This window comes from Carcharhinus amblyrhynchos, chromosome 24 (assembly GCF_965287045.1).
Source record: "Carcharhinus amblyrhynchos chromosome 24, sCarAmb.v2.hapA, whole genome shotgun sequence".
NCBI classification, from domain to species: domain Eukaryota; kingdom Metazoa; phylum Chordata; class Chondrichthyes; order Carcharhiniformes; family Carcharhinidae; genus Carcharhinus; species Carcharhinus amblyrhynchos.
Genome location: NC_137347.1, coordinates 23,011,107 through 23,035,869, shown reverse-complemented (window position 1 = coordinate 23,035,869; position 24,763 = coordinate 23,011,107). Strand labels below are relative to the sequence as shown.

Below are 24,763 nucleotides of genomic sequence, written 5' to 3'. Positions count from 1 at the left end.
ATCAATCAATCAATCCAAAAGATATTTTTTGCGCGAGGTCACAAAGTGTTGCAGTACCTTTAGGAGTTGCTTTGAGACCAGTTAAAATAACCAGCTGTAGGATGAGTGGTCAATCCCAGTACATAACAGATCATCTCTGGTGTCAAAGTCTTGCCCCCAACTAAATCATGCCATGCTTGGTATCTCGAACACCATGCTTCAGACTAAAAGTCAGCATCCAGTGTGAAGTTGTTATCTTCTGCCTTTGACATCACACCCATCCTCTGATATTCAGCGACTCTCTTTTCAAAGAAGTTGGTCTTCCCTTCCAGGGAAATGTTTTCCATAAAGTCAAAGGGGTTTTCAGTTTTAAAAATCTAAAAAACAAAGTTTATTAATCACACGTAGGCTTACATTAACACTGCAATTACATTATTGTTAAAATCCCCTAGTCACTACACCCTGGCGCCTGTTTGGGTACACTGAGGGAGAATAATATCATGGCCAATGCACCTAACCAACATGTCTTTTGGACTGTGGGAGGAAAGTGAAGGAAACCCACACAGAACGTGCAGACTCCGCACGGACAGTGACCCAAGCCAGGAATCGAACCTGAGTCCATGACACAGTGAGGCAGCAGCGCTAACCACTGTGCCACTAAATCTGAAAAAGAAAGAAACAGATCAAGGCGGTTAAATTTCAGTCTTTTCATACAGTAATAAAGTCGAAAGTGATTTGCTGTGACTTCAACAATTAGCAAATTATTTCGGATATGCTCCCCTGCTCCCCATTGGCGTGGCTTCCTGTGCAGCCTCTCCATAAGATCCAGCCCGATCACGTGGCCCTCACAAGATTGCCTGCTTAAAGGAGTCACAATTAGTTTATTATTGTCACAAGTAGGCTTGCATTAACACTGCAATGCAGTTACTGTGAAAATCCCCTAGCCACACTCCAGCACCTGTTCAGGTACACGGAAGGAAAACTTAGCATAGCCAATACACCAAACCAGCACATCTTTTGGACTGTGGGAGGAAACCAGAGCCATGCAGACATGGGGCGAACATGCAGACTGCACACTGACACTGACCCAAGCAGGGAATTGAACCTGGGTCCCTGGTGCCATGAGGTAGCAGTGTTAACCACTGTACCACCCATACCATACATGCATGCACATCTCCTGGGGTTTGCCACATGTCAGTCACAGCCTCTATGTGGCTGCATAAAGCCAATAGCTTTCAAATTAAATTTATCACAAAAAATCCAAGTCAACAAGTGATGTGCTTTTTATTTCAAAATCTTTGCAAAGCGCTGCTATTAAATGTGCAAAGTCTTGTGTATGTAGGCATTTGAAAAGGGCAAAAAAGTTATATGATGGTCTCAAAACATCCACATTTTTCATATCAGTCAATGAATAGCGATCAGGAGTGGGAGCAAAGGCCAATTCTCTTCATCTCCACTGACTTTTCATTAGGTTTTGAGAAATGGAATACAACATCATAAACCATCCTGGCTATTATTTCAATGAACAAAGCACTTTGTCAGCTGTTGATTTTAGCCTGAAGATGCAGGAACATTTTTGAAGTTATTTTTAAACTGGGGAGGGGGGGGGTGTCACCACAGATTTGCAATGCTGCTGTAACACAGTCAGGATTAATACATAAATGAAGACTAACCTTACTGAAACCCAATTCCAACACCAGGCGGTCAGCCACAAACTCAATGTAACATTTCATCAGGGCGCAGTTCATGCCTATCAGGTCCACAGGGAGAGACTCCGTCAGGAACTCCTGTCAAAAAGAAGAATGAAAATGGTGGCCGTTTTGATAAGGGCAAACCAGTTCTTTAGCAATAAAAGGACAATAAATCCTGGAATACCATTTGAAAAGTCACTTCAGTACTCTTGATACAGTAGAAATAGCTAAAATGTTTAAACCTCGGAGGATACCTAATGTTATTTTTCAATCTTAATAGTGACTTTTTTTAAAAATCTGTCGGTGGGGGGTGGGGTGGCAATTAGAAGGGTAAATAAGTGAGGTTAGGGCTTGGGTGGGATTGTTGTCAATGCAGGCTCGATGGCCCGAATGTCCTCCTCTGCACTGTAGGGATTCTATGAAAGGAAAGATCTTGAACTGCATTTTTGGACCACCCTGATGGCAGGGACAGAGGCAAAGATGATGGAACATATAGGCACACTCATTTCTTGACTAGCTATTCTTGCCAAGGTGGGTTCAGGACCAAATATCCATTCCAATGGATGGATGGGGGTGGGGAGGCGGGTGGAGGGAGAGTGGAGGTAGTCAACTAGGCTTGTTAAGCCCATTTTAAGAGGATGTCCAGTTGACGTTCCCGACTGTATAGGGTAGGGACGCAGGGCAGGTTAACTCCCTGCAGTTGGGCGCCTAACAATAGTGTGTGTACACACGTCTAAAAAGCCTCTCTATAGGCACAGCCGAGGGCACCCTGTAGAGGGGTTCACTCCCACCACTATCAGTGGTAGCCTGGCAACTGCATATGTTTTTTGTAAAGTTTAAAAATATTGGAGACTCAATATTTTGAGGTGATACCTCAATGTTGAAGTACCCTTTCAGTTCACTACCCTCTTATGCTTGCTGCTTCCCCCAGCTGAAAGGCCTACAGCTCGGAGCTGCCTGACTAGCCATAACCCAGTCCCATGCCAATTAAGGGGCTGCCCCCATAAAAGATTCCAGAGAGTATCTGTTTGCCCCTTGCATGGGACTCAGAACCATCCCAGCTCTGGCTTCCCACCCAAGAGAGAAGATCTAACCCTCAAGCCTCAAGCATTAAGCATGAAAGATCTTTACCTGTTCAATCCTCACTGCTTCAGTGATGACTTCTCGGACTCTTGCTTCAGAGGGCTTGTGAACCAAGTGTTTGAACAGAAGACAGGCAAAGTCACAATGCAGACCCTGAGAAGAATGGAAGTAAAGTTTATTTATTAGTCACTAGTAGACTTACATAACACTGCAATGAAATTACTATGAAAGTCCCCTAGTTGCCACACTCCAGTGCCTGTTCGGGTACAATGAGGGAGAATTTAGCACAGTCAATGCACCTAACCAACATGTTTTCAAACTGTGGGAGGAAACCTGCGCAGACACAGGGAGAATGTATGTGTGGAACTTGCACAGTTATCCAAGATGGCAACTGAACCCGGGCCCCTGGCGCTGTGAGGCAGCAGTGCTAACCACTGTACTGCCCAAGATACAGCAAAACAAAAGCACATGAATTTCAATGAGATAAGCTTCCCTCAAAAATACTAACCATGTTCCTGCAAAAACACACAATTCTTGTCTGTCCCCATCAAATTTATGTTCTCTGACAAGAGTCTGTCACAGACCCAAAACATTAACACAGTTTCTCATGTTGTCAGGCCTGCAGAGTGTTCCCAGCATCCATTATATTTTGCTTTGATAAAATCGGACAAGTGTCAGCCCGGATGGGCTACTTAAGGAGATTGGCAGCATTGTAACAATCTGTAGTGACTGCTTTGGAGAGAACCCAAACAGATCAGGTTGGATATTGGAGGAGAGGGAGGGAAAGTCTTTAGCTTTCTGTCAGTCTTTGCAAACAGCCACTTAAGAGCTCAGAGTGGTAGCACAGCCTATCAGCAGGCCTTTGCAAAAAAGGTGGTGAAGCCAGTTCTGTACTGTCAAAGAACTCAAAACACACAGGTGTCGAAAAAAAGATTTGACCCAAACTGAAAACATATGGCTGAATACAGAATTATAAAATTCTTCATTATCTCGTATGGAAATTGTTTGGTACAGGCTGTCCCTAACTTTCATAAACAATTTGCAGCTGTGGCTATAAAAAGCTTTGTTCTGGCTTATAAGAAAGCCTGTGTCTGCTCGCATTGTAATCTCAAAGAATGCAGTCAATTTTCTAGCTAATCCCAGCATCCCTGAGTTTCAAATGTCATCAAGTTAACTCTAAAAGCAATTGCATGGGCAGAAATATCTTAAAATGAAGTCTTTGAGTAAACGAAGCAAACAGGAGCTAAGCATACACAAGATCCCTCAATTAGCATATCCAAAGACGTAGTTGTTTATTGAGGGGGTTATTTATTGCCATTTAGAACCAAGCTGTTTGTATAATACGACTGATAGGTGCAAAGCCCATTCAAGCTTTATCACCCAGTCACTGCGTAGTGACGAGGTGCACAAGCAAGCAGTTAAAGTGACAGAAACAGAGAACCTCGGCAGGTCTGACAGCATCTGTGGAGAGAGAATGGAGCTAAAGCCAAGTCTGGAAAACAACAAACATCTTTTTAAAAATAAATTGATTTTTCCCCAGCTTGGATCAAGTGGAAAATTAGTTTTTGCTAGATTAACCAGAGGATGATTATCATTCATGAACAAACAAGCCAGGTTCACAAACATTAGGCATATCTTCTGCCAAATTAAACTTCAAATGGGCTGCTCACTGTCCACGCTGCTGAAAATAGCCACCTCCTACCTGGACAGCTTCTCTCAAATGGCCAACATCCCATTGACAGGACAAAGAAAATGTTTGAATGTCTCCCTGAAGTGTGGCAACATGGACCTCAAGTCACCTGGGAGGAACTTGCTGCCAGTTACTCAGAATAACCACATATACGCCCCTCGAGCTTCAGAGTGCCAATGCCTTAATGGGAAGGCAGGGCAACGGCAAGAACAGGGAAGAAAATAAAATCAGTCCTGTCCAAACATGGAAAATCAGTCTGCTTAAGTCACGTGAAAACCCATGTCAGACTCAAGACCCCAGCCCTGGAGTAAGATGTCACTTTTGAATCGCGGGACAGCTGAGGATTCTTGCCCATGTACATCTTTTTCAAGAATAAAATGGTACAAAGTCACTGAAGGGAATGAGTTTTAAACACTTTTGGGAAATTAAATCTATTACTGCCCTTATTCCTGTATGTTAACCCACTCCTGCAATCATCTTTGCCTGTAAGGTCCACTGTAAACATTAGGTATTAAATAGATATTCTCACTGGAAATAGTATAGGATTGTTAGAGTTGGAAATAGCAGGGGGCAAATTCTACAGCCAATCTGGGGGCAGGAGGCAGGGGGTGGGGGAGGGTGGTGTAGAGAGAGAGAGAGAAAGCATATAAAACATGGCTAGTTCACTACCCACCTGGCCATCCCTGACCTGGCCCCAATAATACATGGTGCCCATTAGCTCATACTTACGCCTATTTTGAGACCCTTAGTGGCTAACTAGTGCTCACTTAAAGGTCCTCAATCCAGCTCCAGTACCATAAAACCTTTAAGATCGTAGTCTCCTTTGTGCCTCCCTGTCTGACTTCCAAAATCTCCCTACCAAAAAAGCCTGGCCCCTGGTATCCGTGACACTTCATGGAGCAACTTGTGCTCCCAGCAGCGCCCACTATGGAGCTATGATGACTGCGAGAGCCGCTGCCCTACCACATTGTGCTATCAAGTCCCACCTTTAAACTGCCAGCCAGAGGGGCGGAAGTCTGACTCTCGGTCTGTTAGAGCACTGGTAGCGTGGCCTTTTACAGGAGTCAGTTAGGTGGTTTCCAACACTTGGGTGGTGGGGAGAAACAGAAAACATGCCAAACCTCTCCTACTAACCCACCCCCATGACATCCAATGATGATTCACTTGATAGGAAATAATTGCCAATGGAAGCAGGTTATTCTGTGGTACAAGGGTGTTCAGTATCTGGATGGAGTTAAAACGTTAACAGATGCACTGGTTTTCCTGTGAAGAAAATGTCATCCGTACAAAAAAAAACCCAAACCTCTCCACAGGCATTTTAAAGAACGTATTATTCTCCATCTTTAAGCAGCAGCTGTAACCACAACAAGTCCATTGAATATTTTAAACTGGTGTCTTACCAATTCACACCAAAATGACAGTTTTACCCACTGCCAAACTACAAATCTTAAATTGACCATGTTGCTTTTGTTCCAGATGCAGTGACATTAATCAGTACATCTTCTATTTAAAGAGAGAGTCCTGGCTCCCACTTACCCTGCCCAGAGGTAGGATCTCCTCACTGCAGTGAAATCTCCTTTATTTTAAAAAGGAAGACAATGGCATTCTATACATAGAACTGAACGTACGCTCTAAACAATTTGAACCCAAAGTTCACGAGGGGTCATGCATGTGGGAAAAGGTCAAGTTAGATATTTTGAAGATGTTTGGGGTGGGAGAGGGGGATTTCAGATCCAAAACATTAACACCGTTCTCTTGTCACATGTGCTGCCAGACTGCGGAATCACTGCACTGCAGAAGGAGGCCATTTGGCCCATCAAGCCTGCAGTGACAACAATTCCTTTAACCCCATATATACGTTCACTCTACCAATCCTCCTGACTCTAAGGGGCAATTAAGCATGGCCAGTCCATCTAACCTGCACATCTTTGGTCTGTGGGAGGAAACCTATGCAGAGCAGGCGAATGTGCAAACGCTACACAGACAGTGACCCAAGGCTGGAATCGAACCAGGATCCCTGGTGCCGTGAGGTAGCAGTGCTAACTATCGTGCCAAGTCTCTCCAGCATTTTGTTTTGGTTTTTATTTCAGATTTCCAGCCTCCGCAGTATTTTACTTTTATTTCCATGCAGGATCAGTTGAGAGCAAGTTTCATGTAAACCTAGTCTGAAATCAAATATTTTAAATGCATTGTTCAGCCTAGTGGCCATTTGTCTCAAGGTAGATGCAGACAAGATGTGCTGAATGGCCATGGCCTCCTACTGCACTGTAATAGCTCTGTGATTCACTGGCTGCTTTGTTTCGACATTTATAGCATGGTAATGGAATCTCATTACACATTGATTAGTGTGCGAACAGTTGAACACAAACCTGATACCAGTAACAGTTAAAGTCTAAAGCTGCTGTCGCCACAATCAACATTTACACCACATTACATCAGCAGAATGCTCTACACTTACTTCATCCCGACTGATCAGTTCATTGGAGAAAGTTAGGCCTGGCATCAACCCTCGTTTCTTTAACCAGAAAATAGCAGCAAAGGATCCGGAGAAGAAAATTCCCTCAACAGCAGCGAAGCCAACCAACCGTTCCCCTGGATCGGATAAAGGGCAGAGGAAAACGTACTCAGGATGAGAGAGAGCAAGTTTTAGGTTCAAACTCACAGTTTATAAATCTCAGATCAAAGCCCCAAGAGGAAGCAAGATAATCTAATTGTTCTAAATCAACTAGAACACCAGAGAATGTCCCAGTAAAACTCGGGTGATCCCATCAACCAAAGCAGCTCCTGGATTGGCCATACTAAATTGCCCTCAGTGTCAGGGGGACTAACTAGGGTAAATGCATGGTGTTATGGGGATAGGGCCTCGGTGGGATTGTGATCGGCACAGACTCGATGGGCTGAATGGCCTCCTTTTGCACTGGAGGGATTCTATGAATTTTATGATTTCAGCAAGATGTCGGAGTGCATCATAAATCAAAAAGAAAATACACAAGCAACAGACAAGAAATTAACAAAGCCCCTGCATTGACATAGCATGGATGTTAACTACAATTGATTGTTGTCCTTTTAAGAGCCAAGTGAAGCACAGCAGAATTTTCACCCAAGCTCAAAGGACATCCCCAAAGACGTGCTGGATTTAAGGGTAAAGGCTAGACTGTTGCGTAGTCAATTAGGTAGCTTCAGAGGGACCAAGGATTGAGCCCCTCACCCTCAATCCCTCCCCAACTAAAATGTTGGAAGACTGAAGCTTTTGCCTTCAGTTCCCATCACTATTGCCATTCCCTTACCACCAACTATCACTCTTCTTGGTCACGTAATCTGAACTCAATATTGCAACTATGACCTTTAGCATGTAGAGCCAGTGAACCCAGGTGGAATTCTTCGGCTGTTCAAGTCAACAGGATTCTCTGCCCTGCTACAGTGAATCAAGATTTGGCCAAGTGCCAAATTCTTTGTCCTCTCTTGCTGCAGTGGGACGTGAATTGCCAGAGGGATCTGGCCTCCATATCTGGTGCATCATCAGGACTACCTCCATAACATGAACAACTTCAGTTCATTTGCTGAAACATCTATGTTTTAGTTACCTTTGGACTAGACTATTCCAATGCTTTCCTGCCTCTAATTTACGAAGGTTGAAAGTTCATCAAAAGCTCTGCTGCTAGCCTTCTAACTTACTTCCTGCATGCTGGCATGCCTTTGGCGCCTGGTCCAGCAACATAGATTCTCATTCTGGTTTTGAAACTCCCTCCCCATTTTTACCCTTTCCCATCGCTATCCTACTTCAGCTTTACAGCCCTCTAAGAACTTTGCACTCCAGCCTTGGTGACTTTTCAGTTCTAACTATCACCACCAGTACAAAGCACAGGTTTGATGCCAATAAACCTACATCAACCATGGAGAGTTTATTTACTCACTGAGCTATGAGTAGCACCAAGTTGAGATGTATTTTACAAGTGATTCAATCACTTACTACTTCAGATCAACTTGCAGCTGTAAAGGACAAAAATCTAAAATTCCCCCTCGCCTTCAAGATGCTCCTACAACCTTTTGGTCAACTGTCCGATTATCTCCTTATCAGAACTTGTTTGATTGATTACAAATGGGACATCATAGTCCATTAAAAGAGAATTTTGTGCAAGGAGGGAGATGTTTGAATCAAAAACTGGCGATTACATCAGAAAAGGATTTCAGGCAAATTTGCTTGTTTAAAAAAATCTATACAGTCATATTTCTTCAGATCTCAAATTTACTTTCAGAATCTTTTCCACTTGGGATTTTCACAGTAACTTTGTTGCAGTGTGAATGTAAGCTTACTTGTGACTAATAAATAAACAAACATTTGAGTGCGTAACAAGAAAACAAAATGGTTTAAATGAATCCAGAAGACTGATTTCCTTCTGGAACAATTAAGCTAAACAGACTCACATTCACGCAGTTTCATTGCTCAGAGGCAAAATCTTTGATTTTAAGATTAACATAGTGCACTCTCTTTTATTAGTGCGTTTTTAAAGCTGGACATGTTTCATTCCCCACACCCAAATTTAATTCGGACACATACCAAACGTCGACTCCCGATCAGCAATCCACTGCAAAGCCCAGTCAGCCTTCCTCTTTACACATGGCATTGTCTCAATTGCATTGAACAAGAACTCCCTGAAAAGCACCACAGAACCCATTATTAGATCAAGCATAGACCAGGGCATTTCTAATACCTCGCTTGTATGAGACAGGAAACATTTTCAAACAGGCTTTCCCAATTTATTCCAAGAACCTCCACAGACTGGCAACATTTTTAAATATTATTCAAAGAGAGACATTCTGCCTCCCACATAAATAAGTGATGTGACATTATGAATTTCAATGCCAATTTCACAACAATTTACAGATTACCTATTGTGACCAGCTGAAGATACACAGTACTGAGCATTTTCAACCAACCCATGTTCTTCAGAACACATGTCTACCGTTAGGTGTAATTCTGTGATTGGACAACACTTGCTGAACAATCCTGAGTGCGCCAAGAATTACACTACCATCCAATTTAATATGGCCAGGTTTACAATGTGACTCAGTCTTGCTAAGGGTAGCATGAAACACTATTGCCTCAGTGCCCAGGCCCTGGGTTTGATTCTGGCTTTGGGTGACTGTGTGGAGTTTGCACTTTTGCCCCAGGTCTGCGTGGAATTCATCCCACAGTCCAAAGATGTGCAGGTTAGATGACTGGTCATGCTAAAATTGTCATTTAGAGACTCATGATGTGTAGGTTAGGGGTATTATCAGGAGAAATATGTGGTGTTATGAAGATAGGGCCTGGGTAAGAGTCGGTGCAGACTCAATGAGTTGAATGGCCTCCTTCTGCACTGCTGGGATTCTAAATAGTCTTAGTGATGGAGAACAATTGAGCATCATGGGAGGAAGGCAAACCATCAAATTAACCTATATCATGGCTACACAGAAATAGTATTCAAGCTTACGTGTCACTCTCCCCACCCCCAACCATTTGAGGTCAAAATTGCATCTTCTAGTCCCAAAAAATTAAAATAACTTTGATGAAGCTGAGAACGGAGTTATTAACTAGTTACACATTTATTAGGAAGATCTCAACTTTGAATAGGATCCACATAAAACACTCAACTTCCTACCTCTCAGAGGGATCCTTGATGTAGGCATCAATAAGGAGACTATACATCTCCGAATGGACATTCTCCATGGCGATTTGGAAACCATAGAAACAGCGAGCTTCAGTGACTTGGACTTCTTGGCTGAATCGCTCTACCTATAAAAAAGGCAAAAAGAAAATCTAGCTATTTGAATGGCTGCAAGAATTGGAGTTCCTCACAGCAAAAGAATGGTAGGAAGGACTATTACTTACGTGGCGAAAAACTGCAGCAGGCGACGGTGCAGAGGGACCTCGGGGTCCTTGTGCATGAGTCGCAAAAACCCAGCTTGCAGGTGCAGCAGGTGGTCAGGAAGGCGAATGGGATGCTGGCCTTCATAGCGAGGGGGATTGAATATAAAAGTAGGGAGGTCTTGCTGCAGCTGTATAGGGCATTGGTGAGGCCGCAGCTGGAGTACTGTGTGCAGTTTTGGGCGCCGCACCTGCGCAAGGATATTTTGGCCCTGGAGGGAGTGCAGAGGAGGTTTACTAGGCTGATACCGGAGTTGAGGGGATTGAGCTATGAGGAGAGGCTGAATAAACTAGGCTTGTACTCGTTAGACTTTAGAAGAATGAGGGGAGATCTCATTGAGACGTATAAGATGATGAATGGGATGGATAGGATAGAGGTGGAGAGACTCTTCCCGCTCAAAAAAGACAGTAGGACTAGGGGGCACAGCCTCAAGATAAAGGGGAGGCGGTTTAGAACGGAGTTGAGGAGGAACTTCTTCACTCAAAGGGTGGTGAATCTCTGGAATTCTCTGCCCGTTGAAGTGGTGGAGGCTGCCTCGCTAAATATTTTTAAGAAGCGGGTTGATGGGTTCTTGATAAGAGAGGGGATTAAGGGTTATGGGGAGAGGGCGGGAAAGTGGAACTGAGCCACAACAGATCAGCCATGATCTTATTGAATGGCGGGGCAGGCTCGAAGGGCTAGATGGCCTACTCCTGCTCCTATTTCTTATGTTCTTATGTTCTTAAAACAAACCAGAACTGCCCAAGTCTGGAGGAGATCACTATTTTAATATGTCAACCCATATCAGCTATGGTTGAATGGCGGAGCAGAATGCTCCAATTCTTTTCCTGTATTTTATAATCTTATATCTGGTCCAATTCATGATGGCTAAGATCAAATGTAGTATCGACATGCTACGCTTTGTTCAAGTCATTAGGTTGCATTTTAGCTTCATTTGAAGCAATTTTTAAAAGTGGCAGCTCGGCTTTTTGGCTAAGATGCAAATGAGATCAAGCCTTGGAAGAGGAGCTATGCCTACTTCAATCAGCTTGGATCATGTAGATCAAGCCCAGGACAGGAGGTGAGAGCCCTGTCTTGTCAGCTTGGATCAGGAATGTCTCAACTTGTTGAGACTCTGAATTGGACTTGATTTTGATTAAATTGGAATAAAAAACAAGAAAAAAAATTAGATGATATTTGTATAGCTAGATCACCACATAGGAAAAAAAGTTACTATTAAACAACATTACTTCTAGAAAAAGAAGCACCCAACTACCTGTCTAATTGTGCATGTGAAACTCTCCAACAGCAATAGTTAACTTCAATCATAGCGCCTTATCCATTTGAATTGATTCACATCTTGTACCACAATGCAGACGTTAAAGTCATACTGTCTTAATTTGTATTGAAACAATTTTCGTATGCAAATAGACTTACCAGGTTCTCATTTACAATTCCATCACTCGCCGCAAAAAATGCTAGAATGTGCGAGATAAAGTGTTTCTCCTCTCGTTTCAGGGATGCCCAGTGTGCGAAGTCCTTTGACAAGTCAACCTACAGAAATATACCACATTTCTCTCATTTCAATTGATGCACAAGCTGCCCAAAATTACCTGTGCATAGACATTAGTTTTTGTGGAATCAATTGCGGGAATGTGAGTATCACTGGTCAGGCCAGCGTTTATTGTCCATCCCTCTGCAAGAACTTCCTCGACCATTTCATAAGACATTTTAAGAATCAACCACATTGTTGTAGGTCTGGAGTCACAGTTAGACCAAACCAGGCAAGGTTGACAGATTTCCTTCCCTGAAGGACATTAGTGAACCAAATGGATTTTATAACAATCAACAATTGTTTCATGGTTATCATTAGACTTTTAATTCCAGATTTTTATTGATTATCAGTCCAGTGACAATATCACAATGCCATCGTCTTCCCATAGTTGGTGCAATGTTCATACAATGGGTGATTCCTTCCCAAATACAAAAGCTGTTAAAAATGAATTGATTAATGCAGCAGCACAGTATGAATCATAGAATCGCTACGGTGCAGAAGGAGGCCATTCAGCTCATCAAGTTTGCACTGACGTTCTGATACAGCATACAAGCTAAGCTTTATCCCTGTGACTCCATTTATTTACCTTGCTAATTGCCCTAACTTTAACATCTGGGGACACCAAGGGACAATTTAAACTGGGCAATCCATCTAACCTGCACATCTTTGGAAAGAGAGAGGAAACTGGAGCACCTGGAGGAAACCCATGCAGATTTGGGGAGAATGTCCACACTGTCACCCAAGGCTGGAATCAAACCCTGTCCCATCCTGGTGCATCATTTTGTTCCTAAATACTAGTCTTGCAACTAAGTGGACAGCAATCATTTTTCTTTCTTTTAGGAGCTAAGAGAGCTGCATCAAAATTGCTGTCTGGAGTAATCTCCAGCTCACTCGCTGTCTAAATAGATGACATACACACTTCAGTTAAATTTGACTGAAGCAAAGTACTTGGGAGATTACAACCTGTAATTGCTGTAGCTGAAGCAGATCTAAAGAGTTGTGACCGTCTTATTTTTAAACCCCCTCAAAAAAAAACTTCAAGAATAAAAGAGTACATTATATGACAATTTGAAGTTGACATTGGATATGGTGCAATATTCTTACAATATTTCTACACTAATCACTAATAAAGAGTTAATATTTACTGTAGTCATTAATGTTGAGCATAAAGACCAAGGTGTCTTTCCACAGCTTCTCGCCCTGGAGTGTGAAACAGCTAAAGGGCTTTAGACAGTGGCCGTTTCCACTGCACCTTTACTAGCAGCTGCCCCAAGCTTTAGTGCATGCCTCAGCATATTGTCTGAGACCTTGGGACATGCCTGACTGCAACACTCATTTGGTGACAACTCTTTGCACTGGAAAACCACCAGTTTTGGGCAGACCAAAGAGCATCTGTCATTGAATTCAGCCAATGAGTTGTTACTGACAATCACTTTTATTCAGGGTATTTCCCTGCTACAATCTGCAATGCATTTACCTCTTCTGCAGTCCAGAACGATGCTTCTGCCTTTTTATACATTTGCCAGATATCATGGTACTGGATTGGAAAGATGACAAACCGATTGGGGTTCCCCTGAAGAAGAGGCTCATCCTGAAGCTTTGCAGCTTTTGGATCTTGCGAGTCTACCTACAATTCAAATAGAGTTATGCAAATCACTTAAAGAAATAATCCCAGATAATTAAGGTGCATTGTTACCAGCCACACCTGGAGTTTGTGTGCAGCTTTGGTCTCCTTATCGGAGGAAGGATGTTCTTGCTCTAGAGAGGGTGCAGAGAAGGTTTACTAGGCTGATTCCCTGGGATGGCAGAACTGACGTATGGAGGAGAGATTGAGTTGGTTAGGATTGTATTCACTGGAGTTCAAGAAATGAAGGCAAAATCCCATAGAAACCTATAAAATTCTAACAGGACTGGACAGAGTTATTACAAGATGGATGTTTCTAATGGTTGGAGTCTCCAAAACCAGGGGTAACAGTCTGGGATACAAGGTAGACCATTCAGCACAGAGAGAAGAAATGTCTTCATTCAGAGACTGGTCAGCCTATGGTATTTGTTACTACAGAATGTAGTTGAGGCAAAAACACTGCAGGTTTTCAAGAAGCAGTTAGATGTAACACTTGGGGCAAAGGATGTTTCGATCTGGTGCTAATCACAGCTAAGAACACAAGTTACCTGCTTTTCAGCACTCAATTCCAGATTCAACACCAATAGGCCAAATGCACAGCAAGATTCCTTCCTTCAGTTGCATGGATTGATGCATCTCTCAGCTGGGAGGTACACCGTTAAGCCAGCACTAAACATTAGTACTTATAGATCATAGAAACCCTCCAGCACAGGAAGAGGCCATTTGGCCCATCGAGTCTGCACCGACCACAATCCCACCAAGGCCCTACCCCCATATCCCTACATATTTACCCACTAATCCCTCTAACTTACGCATCTCAAGACACTAAGAACAATTTCTAGCATGGCCAATCAACCTAACCTTCACATCTTTGGATTGTGGGAGGAAACCGAAGCACCTGGAGGAAACCCACGCAGACACGAGGAGAATGTGCAAACTCCACATAGACAGTGACTCAAGCTGGGAATTGAACCCAGGTCCCTGGAACTGTGAAGCAGCAATGCTAACCACTGTGCTACATTGCTGCCCACTATAGCGAGTTATAGCAAGATGACTTGTTGCCCCAGCATATTTATCTCTGATGCAATCCAAGATCTGATTACAAAGAAAACTCCGAAAGTAATCTAGAAATCTGTGGTGTAGAGCTGCACTTTTCTGATACCAGTTTGTTTCTGGTGCCTGGTCAGGGGAATACCCCAGGCATCCAGCAATATTAGTTGCATCAAGGTATGCACACAGACAGCAAAATAGAAAGTAACGCATCATATCCTATCACTCTCTTCTACTTTACAGTTAGCAAAATAAATTAAATCAGAGGTGTACGCATGGGCTTAAGATAGAAGTTAAAACATTAAATTTTAAAACATAGAAATGTGGAATTGTTTAATGGACAAATTTGTCATTCTACAAAAATAAAAATAGCTTTTCAGTGTCAGATAGGGTGTTTGGAGTAATTACAAACTTTGTGCACTGCTAACAAACATCTGCACCTTGTTGGACAAGGAGTAACATTTTCAAGGGTTTTTACAGCGATATTAATAATGTGACTAACAGCACAACATTTGATGGGTAAATACATATTCATTCAAGAGATAATTAGCAAAATAACAGTTGAGAAATTGGTGGAAGGAATCCAAAATAATTTAACATCTAACTTTGCAGAAAACTAATTCACCTTTACTCCCAACCTGGCTGTGTAAACATCCCTTTGGTCATCCATACAGCTATATACAGTTTAAATGCTCACTTTGCAAATAACTTCAATTCATTTAATCGAACCAAGAAATCCCCACAATGCAGAGGAGGTCATTCGGTTCTGCACTGACTCTCCAAAAGAGGATTGCACCCAGCCCACCCTACTCCTGGTCCTATCCTCATAACACCATACATTTACCATGGCCAAGCCACTTAATCTGCACATCTTTGGACTGTGGGAGGAAACCCACTCAGAGATGGGTGGAGAAGGTGCAAACTCCACTCAGCGACCCAAGCCCAGATCTGAACCCAGATGCCTGGCACTGTGAAGCAGCAGTGCTAACCACTGTGCTACCCTCATGGTTTACCTACATTTAAAAATCCACTCAGACTTGAAGATATTAAGAAGCATATCAGAATGTCCTAGTCAGCAAAATTTTAGATGAATATAGTCAGTCAGTCTCTGGCTTTGTTCACCATTTAAACAAAAACAAACCTTCCTGTTGATCTCCCGCTCTCTTAAAATTTGCATTTTATCAACTGCTAGTAATAAAAAAAACGACCATGAAAACACATCTGGTTCACCACTTTCCTTCAGAAAAGGAAAAGGAAATCTGCCACCCTTACTGTCTGAACTGCATGTGACTCCGGACCTACAGCAATCCGACTTATCCTTCACTGCCCACTCAAATAGCCTCGCAAACCACTCAACAAGGTCAATGAGGGATCTCTTTTAGGTACCCACCAAATAAACAAACTCAAATTAACTTTGGGATGAATTAAAAGGGGCAGCTCCCTAAAAGGAAGGGGAACAGCCTGAACCAAAATCAAATCACAAAGGAAACTTAAAACATTAAATCATAATGTGATTGTTAGGGTTTATAATACACCCCAGCCCCTGCGGTGCCCAGCAGGCATGGAACACATCAACTGCGCCCATAGACACCGCATACTCCCTCTCCAGGGACACCTGGCCGCGGATTTAGCTACAGTAGAGGGGCAGACAGTCAGGATGGATGACCCTGTCAAATCACCCACTGCTTGGACTTATTGAGGACACGCCTTGCCAGGCCCAGGAACAGGTTAAGGTCGATGAGAGACAAGCAATAAATGCTGGCCTTGCCAATGATGTTGAAATTCCATAAACAAAGGATGAAACATTTTTCCTTCCTGCAAAAGTCATATGCTGGAATTCTACCACCCCGCCCACATTGGAGCAGGAGAGGGGCGGACAATGCAAATATCCATTGTCCACGGCAGAATATTCAGGTCTCGCTCGTGTGAGGCTGTAAAATCCCGCCCATAGTGTCTTACTGTGCAGAATGAAGCCCTTCAGTCCAGAGTCTCAATCAACAATAACGTCCACTAAAATAAAAATCACACTAATCCCATTTTCCAGCACGTGTACCGTATCCTTCAGTCTAATGATGTTTCAAGTGCTCGTCCAAATATTCTTTAAAGATTGTAAAATTTCCAGCCTCCACTACCTTCCCAGGCAGTGCACTCCACATTCCCACCACGTTTTGGGTAGGAAAGAAGTGTTTTCTCAAATCCCCTCTATGCCCTCTCATGATTGACATCTCAACCAAGGGGAGCAGCTGCTTCCTATTCACCTTGTCCATACCCCTCAATCATATCCACCCCCCGCCGTCCCAGCCTTCTCTGCTTGAGAGAACAATGCATGCCTATCCAATCTCTCCCCAAAAAGCAAAAGAAAATGTTAAACATTTGTAATAAGAAGTTGAAAATACTTGAAATGCTGTGATCTGGTTGCATCTGTAGAGAGAGAGAAAAACAGAATTTTAAAAAGTGCCCAAGAGGTGAGAACTGGAGAAGTGCAGAGGTTTGAGAGCTGGAAGAGAGGGAGCTGTGAAAACATTGAGGGATTTGAAAAGGATGAGAATTTTAAAATGGAGGCATTGCCTTGGTCATTGTGCACAGGGGAATAGTTTCAGGTGACAAGAACGGAGGATGCTGGAAAACCTCAGCAGGTCTGCCAGCATCTATCAGGAGAGAAGCAGAGTTAATGTCAAGGACATAGAACGTATTCCAGCATCCAAAATATTTTACTCATTTTAGAGTTTCAGGCAAGTTTATTTTTGCAAAGGCTGATTTGAAGAGCATTAAATCAGTGTTAGAGATAACATAGGCATGGAATGAGAGCGTCAGTATAAGAACAGCTGAGGCAGGGGAAGAATTAGGTATGGGTGGTACAGTGGTTAGCACTGCTGCCTCACAGCACAGGGGACCTAGGTTCATATTCCCAGCTTGGGTCACTATCTGTGCAGAGCCTGCACGTTCTGCCCGTGTGGGTTTCCTCCGGGCGCTCCATAGTCCAAAAGACGTACTGTATAGAAGCAAATTTAGTGTGGATGTTGGAATCAGAAACCAAGAGAGAAAATACTGGAACATCTCAGCACATTTGGCCACATCTGTCAGGAGAGAAAAGAGCTGACGTTGAGTCCAGATGAGCCTCTGACACATGCAGCTCTTTTCTCTACTTACAGATTGCTGTCAGACCCGCTGAGGTTTTCCAGCATTTTCTCGTTTGGCCAAAGACGTGCTGGTTAGGTGTATTGGCCATTCCAAATTCTCCCTCAATTGTACCCAATCTGGCAACAGAGTGTGGCAACTTGGGGATTTTCACAGTAACTTCTCTGCAGTGTTAATAAGCTTACGTGTGACACTTCAAAAAAATGTAGATATGATGGAAGAGCAAACTGTATTGGTGGTGACACATGGTTATCACAAACAAACAGTCAATCAGCTGTATCAAACGTTCCACTATCTAGATTAAATTGTAATACGAAACATCTGAAATAATGCGATTTTCAAAAACAAGAGGTACTGGCTGGACTTTAGGAAGAGAGTTACACAAGGAAATCTTTACAATCCCAACAGTTACATCCCAAGGACAGTAACGCGATCCAAACCGGGCTAATCTTCATCCCCAACAAAAACTCACCGCAACTTTTGTCACAACTTTTCGCGCTGGTTTCCATACTGGACAGAAAGTTTCAATCATCGGCGGGGTATGGCTAAGAAAGGCTAGTTGCTCCCAACTACAACAGGATTTATAAACGTGTCAGACGTGGCCACTTTTCCCCCAGCGGAGCTTCATTACTGGTGGGGTTTAAAAGGAGAGAAAAAGAAACGAAACATCTTACCCTGCTTTCTTCCTCGGGGGGTGATATAGCACAAACGGAGATTTGATTCTGGGGGGTCAGGGGAGCTCGGGAAGACATGGCTATTATTACAGCTCTTTTCAAAACAATTTACACCAGTTTTGCAATCCCAAGGTTCAATAACTAACACCGTGTGGCTACAGGAGACTGGATTACTGGCTTGTTAAATGTATTCCCTGGCACTTTCTCAGCATTTTTAAATGTTCCCGCGCTGGGGTGGGCGGGTCATGTAGCCAACCCCGCCCCATGACAAAACCACAACCAATAGCATCCGCCACAAAGCTCAATATCAAGCGGGAATTGTACACAACGTTCTCCTGATATTAACACGGTCCTGGACATGTCAGTGCTCAGGGGATAGTTTGTAAGAAGGACGTTTTAAAACAGCAAAGAGAAAAAAAGAAGCAAATACCATTTCTTAATAGCAACACTTAATTTTAAAAAAGCCGAGGGTGGGATGGTATCTCTTTGCATAACGGTCTGCAAAAATCGACCTATCTGAGCTTATTCTGGTAATTTTACTCCGGACCTACCTGCTCACTATCATCAGCTCGACCCCATCCTGCTCCCGAACCCCTCCTTCCTTCTCCCTCCATTTCAAACCTCCAATTAAATGCACAGTAAGAAGTCTCACAACACCAGGTTAAAGTCCAATAGGTTTATTTGGTATCACAAGCCTTCAGAACAGTGCTCCTGCATCAGTTAAGTGGGGAGTTGGGTTCACAAACACAGCATATATAGACAGAGACTCGATTGCAAGATAATGGCTGGGTTAAATGCATCAATGCTTCAAACACCACCTTGCGACAGTTGGTTTTCGGTGTCTTCTACAATAAAGAAACTCCTTCCAGATTTGACTTGCTCCGTCAATGATAGTGGCACGGTGGCGCAGTGGTTAGCCCTGCTGCCTCACAATGCCAGGGTCCTTGGTTTCAATTCCAGTCTTTGGGTGACTGTCTGTGTGGACTTTGCATGTTCTCCCCATGTCTGCATGGGTTTCCTCTGGGTGCTCTGATTTCCTCCCACTTTCTGAAAGATGTGCTGGTTAGGTGTATTGCCATGCTAAATTCTCCTTCAATGGAGCTGAACAGGCGTCTGAGTGTGGCGATTAGGGGATTTTCACAGTAACTTCATTGTAGTGTTAATGTAAGCCTATTTACCTTACTGATAAACTTTAATGGCTATCTTTTATACCAGAACTTACCTACAAGTGGAAGCTGTTTTTTAGATACTTTTCCTCCCACGTCTTTCAGACTGTAGAAGGAAACCTGAGCACCCAGAGGAAACCCATGCAGACACAGGGAGAACGTGCAGACTTCACAGAGACAGTGTCCCAAGCTGGGGATCGAACCCAGGTCCCTGGCACCGTGAGGCAGCTCTGCTATGTATCTTGTACTCTAAGATTCAAGTAAGTATGAGGTAGACATGAAACAACAGATAAACTGCGGTCAAGCACATTGCACTAGAGAGTAAATGACTTCTGCATCCAAGACAGAGTCCATGGATTACTCAAGAACACACCTAGACATCAGTAAACATCAGGTCAAACAATCTGATTGAAACTCTGTCTCACAAAGGATTCCCAGCTTCACATTCAAATATCTCTCCCTGGAATTCTGTCCAAAAATCACTCCCACACAGATAGCTTTAACAATGGCCCAAATCACAGATCTTCAATCTTGCCTTCCAAGGTCCCTTCTCTCTGAATTCCCAAGTACACTTAGCCACTCGCTTACAACACATATTCAGATCTATGGCCGTGTGAAGCAGAAAACCACTGCTGTAAGTGGCTACCTTTGCCCCAGCAGCTCACGCTCTGCTAACTGCAGCTTTCTTTAATGAGGAGCCTGTTTCTTTACTGCTGTCTTTTACATTGTCAGGATTTATTCCTGTCCCCGTGTCTGTGATATTCTGGCTGGTCTCAAATTGACTGCCTCAGAAAGAGTTGATTCTTGAACAGAACACATCAAAACACTCCCAGAGCACCCGACCATTGTCATTAGGCAGGAGCCAATGTAGCAAGCATCAGAAAGTCCCTATACCTTAAATTCTACCATTAGAATTCTAATTTAGCACCCAAGGGCACACAAATCAATGGTTTCATGACAATTGTCATTGCTGTGTCCATACTAAGAAATTTAGGTGTTTTCAAAAACGTATTCATCGGATGTGATCATCGGTGGAAAGGCCAGCATTTATTGCTCATCCCTAATTCCTCTTGAGTAGCCGGTGGTATCGGAGCCGGTGCAACTACTAAATGGCCCAAACCCCTCAGTTTGATCGCCTACATCCAATTTCAATTGGGTGAGGGCCCGCAAAGCAAATTAGACACTATGTGCTCAGCCTTTTGATGTGCATGAGTTTCATGTCCTACCTGTTATTAATTTCCACAGAAATATAACTTAACCAGACAAAAGACTTGAATATTGCTCCCCTAGAGGTTCAGTCATTTGAGGTGTGCGTTTTCTATCCATAACTCATGAACTGAAGCACAGAATGTTAAGGGAGCTCGCTCATTTCTGTACAAGTAATTTGTCTTGAGATTCCTTTCCAGTGTAGTTCTAGAATCATAGAATCCCTGCAGTGCAGAAGGAGGCCCATCAACCCACCGAGTCTGCACCAACCAAAATCCCACCCAGGCTGTATTCCCGTCACCCCACATATTTATCCTGCTAATCCCCCTGATACTAGGGTCAATTTAGCATGGCCCATCAATCTAACCCACACATTGTATTTGAACTATAATATCAGAGAATCCCTACTATATAAAAAGAGGCCATTCAGCTCATCAAGCAGGATTAGGCTATTGCTTTGGATGATCAGCCATGATCATGATGAATGGCAGAGCAGAATCGAAGGACCATATAGCCTCCTCCTGCTCCGATCTTTTATGTTTCTATATTTTCTATGTTAATGAATCTTTTGGATGTGATCGCATTGGAAGGGGTGCAGAACGGCACAGAGGAGATTCACCATGATGTTGCCTGGGATAGAACATTTAAGTTATAAAGAGAGGTTGGTTAGTCTTGGGTTATTTTCATTGGAGCAGAAAAGACTGAGGGGTGACTTGATTGAGATGTTCAAGATTACAAGGGACATGAACAGGATGGATAGGGAGCAGCTAGTCCTCTTAGTTGAAGGGTCAATTATGAGGGGACACAAGTTAGAAATGAGGGGTGGGAGGTTTAGGAGAGATTTGAGGGAAAAAAAATTTGTCCAGAGGGTGGTGACTGTCTGGAATGCTCTGCTTGGGAGGGTGGTGGAGGTGGGATGCCTCACATCCTTTAAAGAGTACCTGGATGAATACTTGGTACACCATAATATTCAAGGCTATGGGCCAAGGGCTGGCAAGTGGGATTAGGTAGGCAGATCAGGACTTTTCATGCATTGATGTGGACTTGATAGGCCAAAGGGCCTTTTTTGCACTGTGACCCTTCCAACACTCCGCACCAGACCAAAAAACATCAATTTGGACACTTACAATTTTGGATCTGAGTTTCAAACAGCTTGTGGCTACAGATTCGAAAAAATTGTTTCTGAGATCAGTGTTCAGTAATTACATTATTTGTGTTCCTTTTGATGTAGGTATTTCCTTAGAGAGATATGACCCAAAATAGTCAGGGTTCTAAATAATGCACAATAATGATTTTTTTTGCCAATTTAATCATTATTGTGTAACTGCGAGGAAATGGATCTTGGGAACAAGATCACAATAAAACCATTTGTAGGGCTGTGGCATAATTAATTATATTTTCCCATGTGGGCAGAATTTTAGGCAATATATTGCTATAAAATGGAAATTGAGTATTTAAAAGCTGAAACCTGGTGGAGCTGAAAATATTTGAGCTCTTACTGAGATCATTCTCTGTGTACATTTATCTTTCTTGTATATTTGACTTTTAATTTGAAAAGTGAAAATTGAAGCAGGCTTTAGCAACTGCATTTCTTCCCTAATGTCATTTCTGCAATTGACTGAACGACCAGAGTGGGATTTATTTTACCATCTATAATGTCAAACATTAGTGCAGAAAGGCACAAAGAAATTGTACAAATAAAAGCCCACAACATCCTAAACACCTAAGGTTTTGTTACTGGCTAACCCAATTTAAGAAGAATTATTTTAGAAGTCATACTGCTTCCTTTTTCATTCATATGTGCAATACAGATCATTTCTATTACCCAGTGTCATGTTTGGGGATAGTGGGTGCCATTCATTAAAAATGCCAGCTACCCAAGAGTTCCACGTCTTCAAGTTCAACCACCCAGAAAGCTTCTTGGTGATTTTGTGAAATGGGTGTTGAGGTCACGCAAGAGTTGCAGGAGGGGCACAAGCGAATTGAGTAAATGGTACCAAGGGAACATGGTGCTGCAGGCACCATGGGAGACAGATGGCAGGACAAAGGCTGAAGACAGGCCATGGATAACTGCTATATGTGTGCTTGGGAACAGAGTCATAGATAGCATGATGGCACAGTGGTTGGCATTGCTGCCTCAAATGCCAGGGACCTGGGTTCAAATTCCAGCTTAGATCACTATGTGGAGTTTGTACGTTCTCCCTCTATCTGCATGGGTTTCCTCTAGGTTATCTGGTTCCCTCCCACCGTCTGAAGATGTGCAGGTTATGTGGATTGGCTATGCTAATTGGTCTTTAGTGTCAGAGGGACTAACTAGGGTAAAGTGCATGAGGTTATGGTGATAGGTGGTGGATGGAATTGATGGGCGGAATGGCCTCCTTCTGCACTGTAAGATTCTATGATTCTATGAACTGCTACCTGTCTGTTTGGGTACACAGTCGTGGTAACTGCTACCTGTGTATTTGAGAACAGAGTGATGGATAACTGTGACCTATATGTTTGGGTACACAGTCGTGGTAACTGCTACCTGTGTGTTTGACTATCTTTAGTGGTTGTGTGATGATGGGACCATTTCACTGTATTCATTTTTGAAAGTTAATTGTGGAGAGCTGGGGTTGGTGGTGGAGGTAGGACTGGAGCTCAGGAGAAAGGTGGTGTGTGCCAGGCTGAAAGCCTGCCTAGGCTGCCAAATAGTCTGTTACCATCCCTGGGTGATGAGCTATCTCATACTGTTGCCATCCATGCGGTGAAGGTGCTCCCAACATGCTGTTTGCTAGGGAAGTACAGGATTTTGACCCAACAATGCTAAAGGAATGGGAATGTAGTTCCAAGTCTGGATTTATTGGACCACAAAGGATAACTTGCAGGTGGTGGTGCTCCCAAGGCTCTACAACCCTTGTCCATCTAGGTGGATGGAGATTGTGAGTCTGGGTGGTGTTAGCGAAGTATTCTTCATGCATTATTGTAATGCAATTTGTAGATGATGCACACTGCAGACATGGTGTATCAGTGGTGGCAGGTGTGAATATTTAATGTAGTGGGGGGTATGTTAGTTAAGGGCAACTTTGTCCTGGATGAACTTCTTTAATGTTGTTGGAACTGCACACATTCAGGCAAGTGGACAGTATTCCATCACATTTCTGATTTGTGCATAGTAAATGGTGGACTTTAGGAAGTCAGGAGGTGTCACAGAATTCCCTGACTTTAACCTGCTCTGATAGCCACAGTATTTATATCACCCCACAGGATGTTGACTATGGAGGATTCAGTGATGGTAATGATGTTGAATGTTAAAGGAAAGTGGTTAGACTCTCCCTTCTTGGAGATGGTTATTGTTTGGCACTTACATAGTTGGAATATTACCTGCCACATATTAGCCCAAACCTGGATATTGCCCAGTCCTTGCTTTTTGTAAGCTCTGCTTCAGTATCTGAGGAGCTGTGAGTGGAACTGAACACGGTGCAATCATTTTCAAATATTACTATATCTGATTTTATGACACAGAGGGTCGCCGATGAAGCAACTGAAGGTGTTCAGGACTTTCTAGCTCTGCCGTAGCACGTTCCCCCACATCAGATGCAGCGAGCCACTCAAACTTCCACTGATTTTAGAGGGACTGGAAGATTCTGTCAGGGTGAGGGTCTGGAAAATTCCAGCAAATGTTTGGTTCTTGGACACTGCCCTGAGGAACTCCTGCCTGAAGCTGAGATGAAAAGCCCCCAACAACACAGCCATCTTTCTTTGTACTGGATAAAACTACTGCCAGTGATGAGATTCTCCTGATTCCCATTGATCTCGGTTTTACTAGGACTTCTTGATGTCACGCTCAGTCAAGTGTTGCCTTGAAGTCAAGAACAGTCACTCTCACCAGACTTGTGGGATTCAGCTCTTTTATCCACGTTTGGACTGAGGCTGTAGTGAGGTCAGGAGGCACATAGCCCTGGTGGAACCCAAACTGAGCAGATTATTCGTAAGTAAGTGCCACTTGAAATGCCAATAAGAGTAGACTAATGGGGACA

At 43.2% G+C, this 24,763-nt stretch overlaps 1 protein-coding gene across 1 annotated transcript; it reads right to left on the bottom strand.

The window, feature by feature from the left end:
• Positions 1–203: 203 nt before the first annotated feature.
• Positions 204–18,450, bottom strand: LOC145357759 (ribonucleoside-diphosphate reductase subunit M2-like). Its single transcript, XM_080211224.1, has 9 exons — positions 18,373–18,450; positions 13,364–13,513; positions 11,769–11,885; positions 10,086–10,219; positions 9,002–9,096; positions 6,902–7,035; positions 2,802–2,906; positions 1,653–1,766; positions 204–356 (listed from the first exon to the last, which is right to left on the bottom strand). The coding sequence occupies exons 1-9, from the start codon at positions 18,448–18,450 to the stop codon at positions 204–206; spliced, it is 1,080 nt and encodes a 359-aa protein (XP_080067350.1).
• Between the last annotated feature and the right edge of the window lie 6,313 nt (positions 18,451–24,763).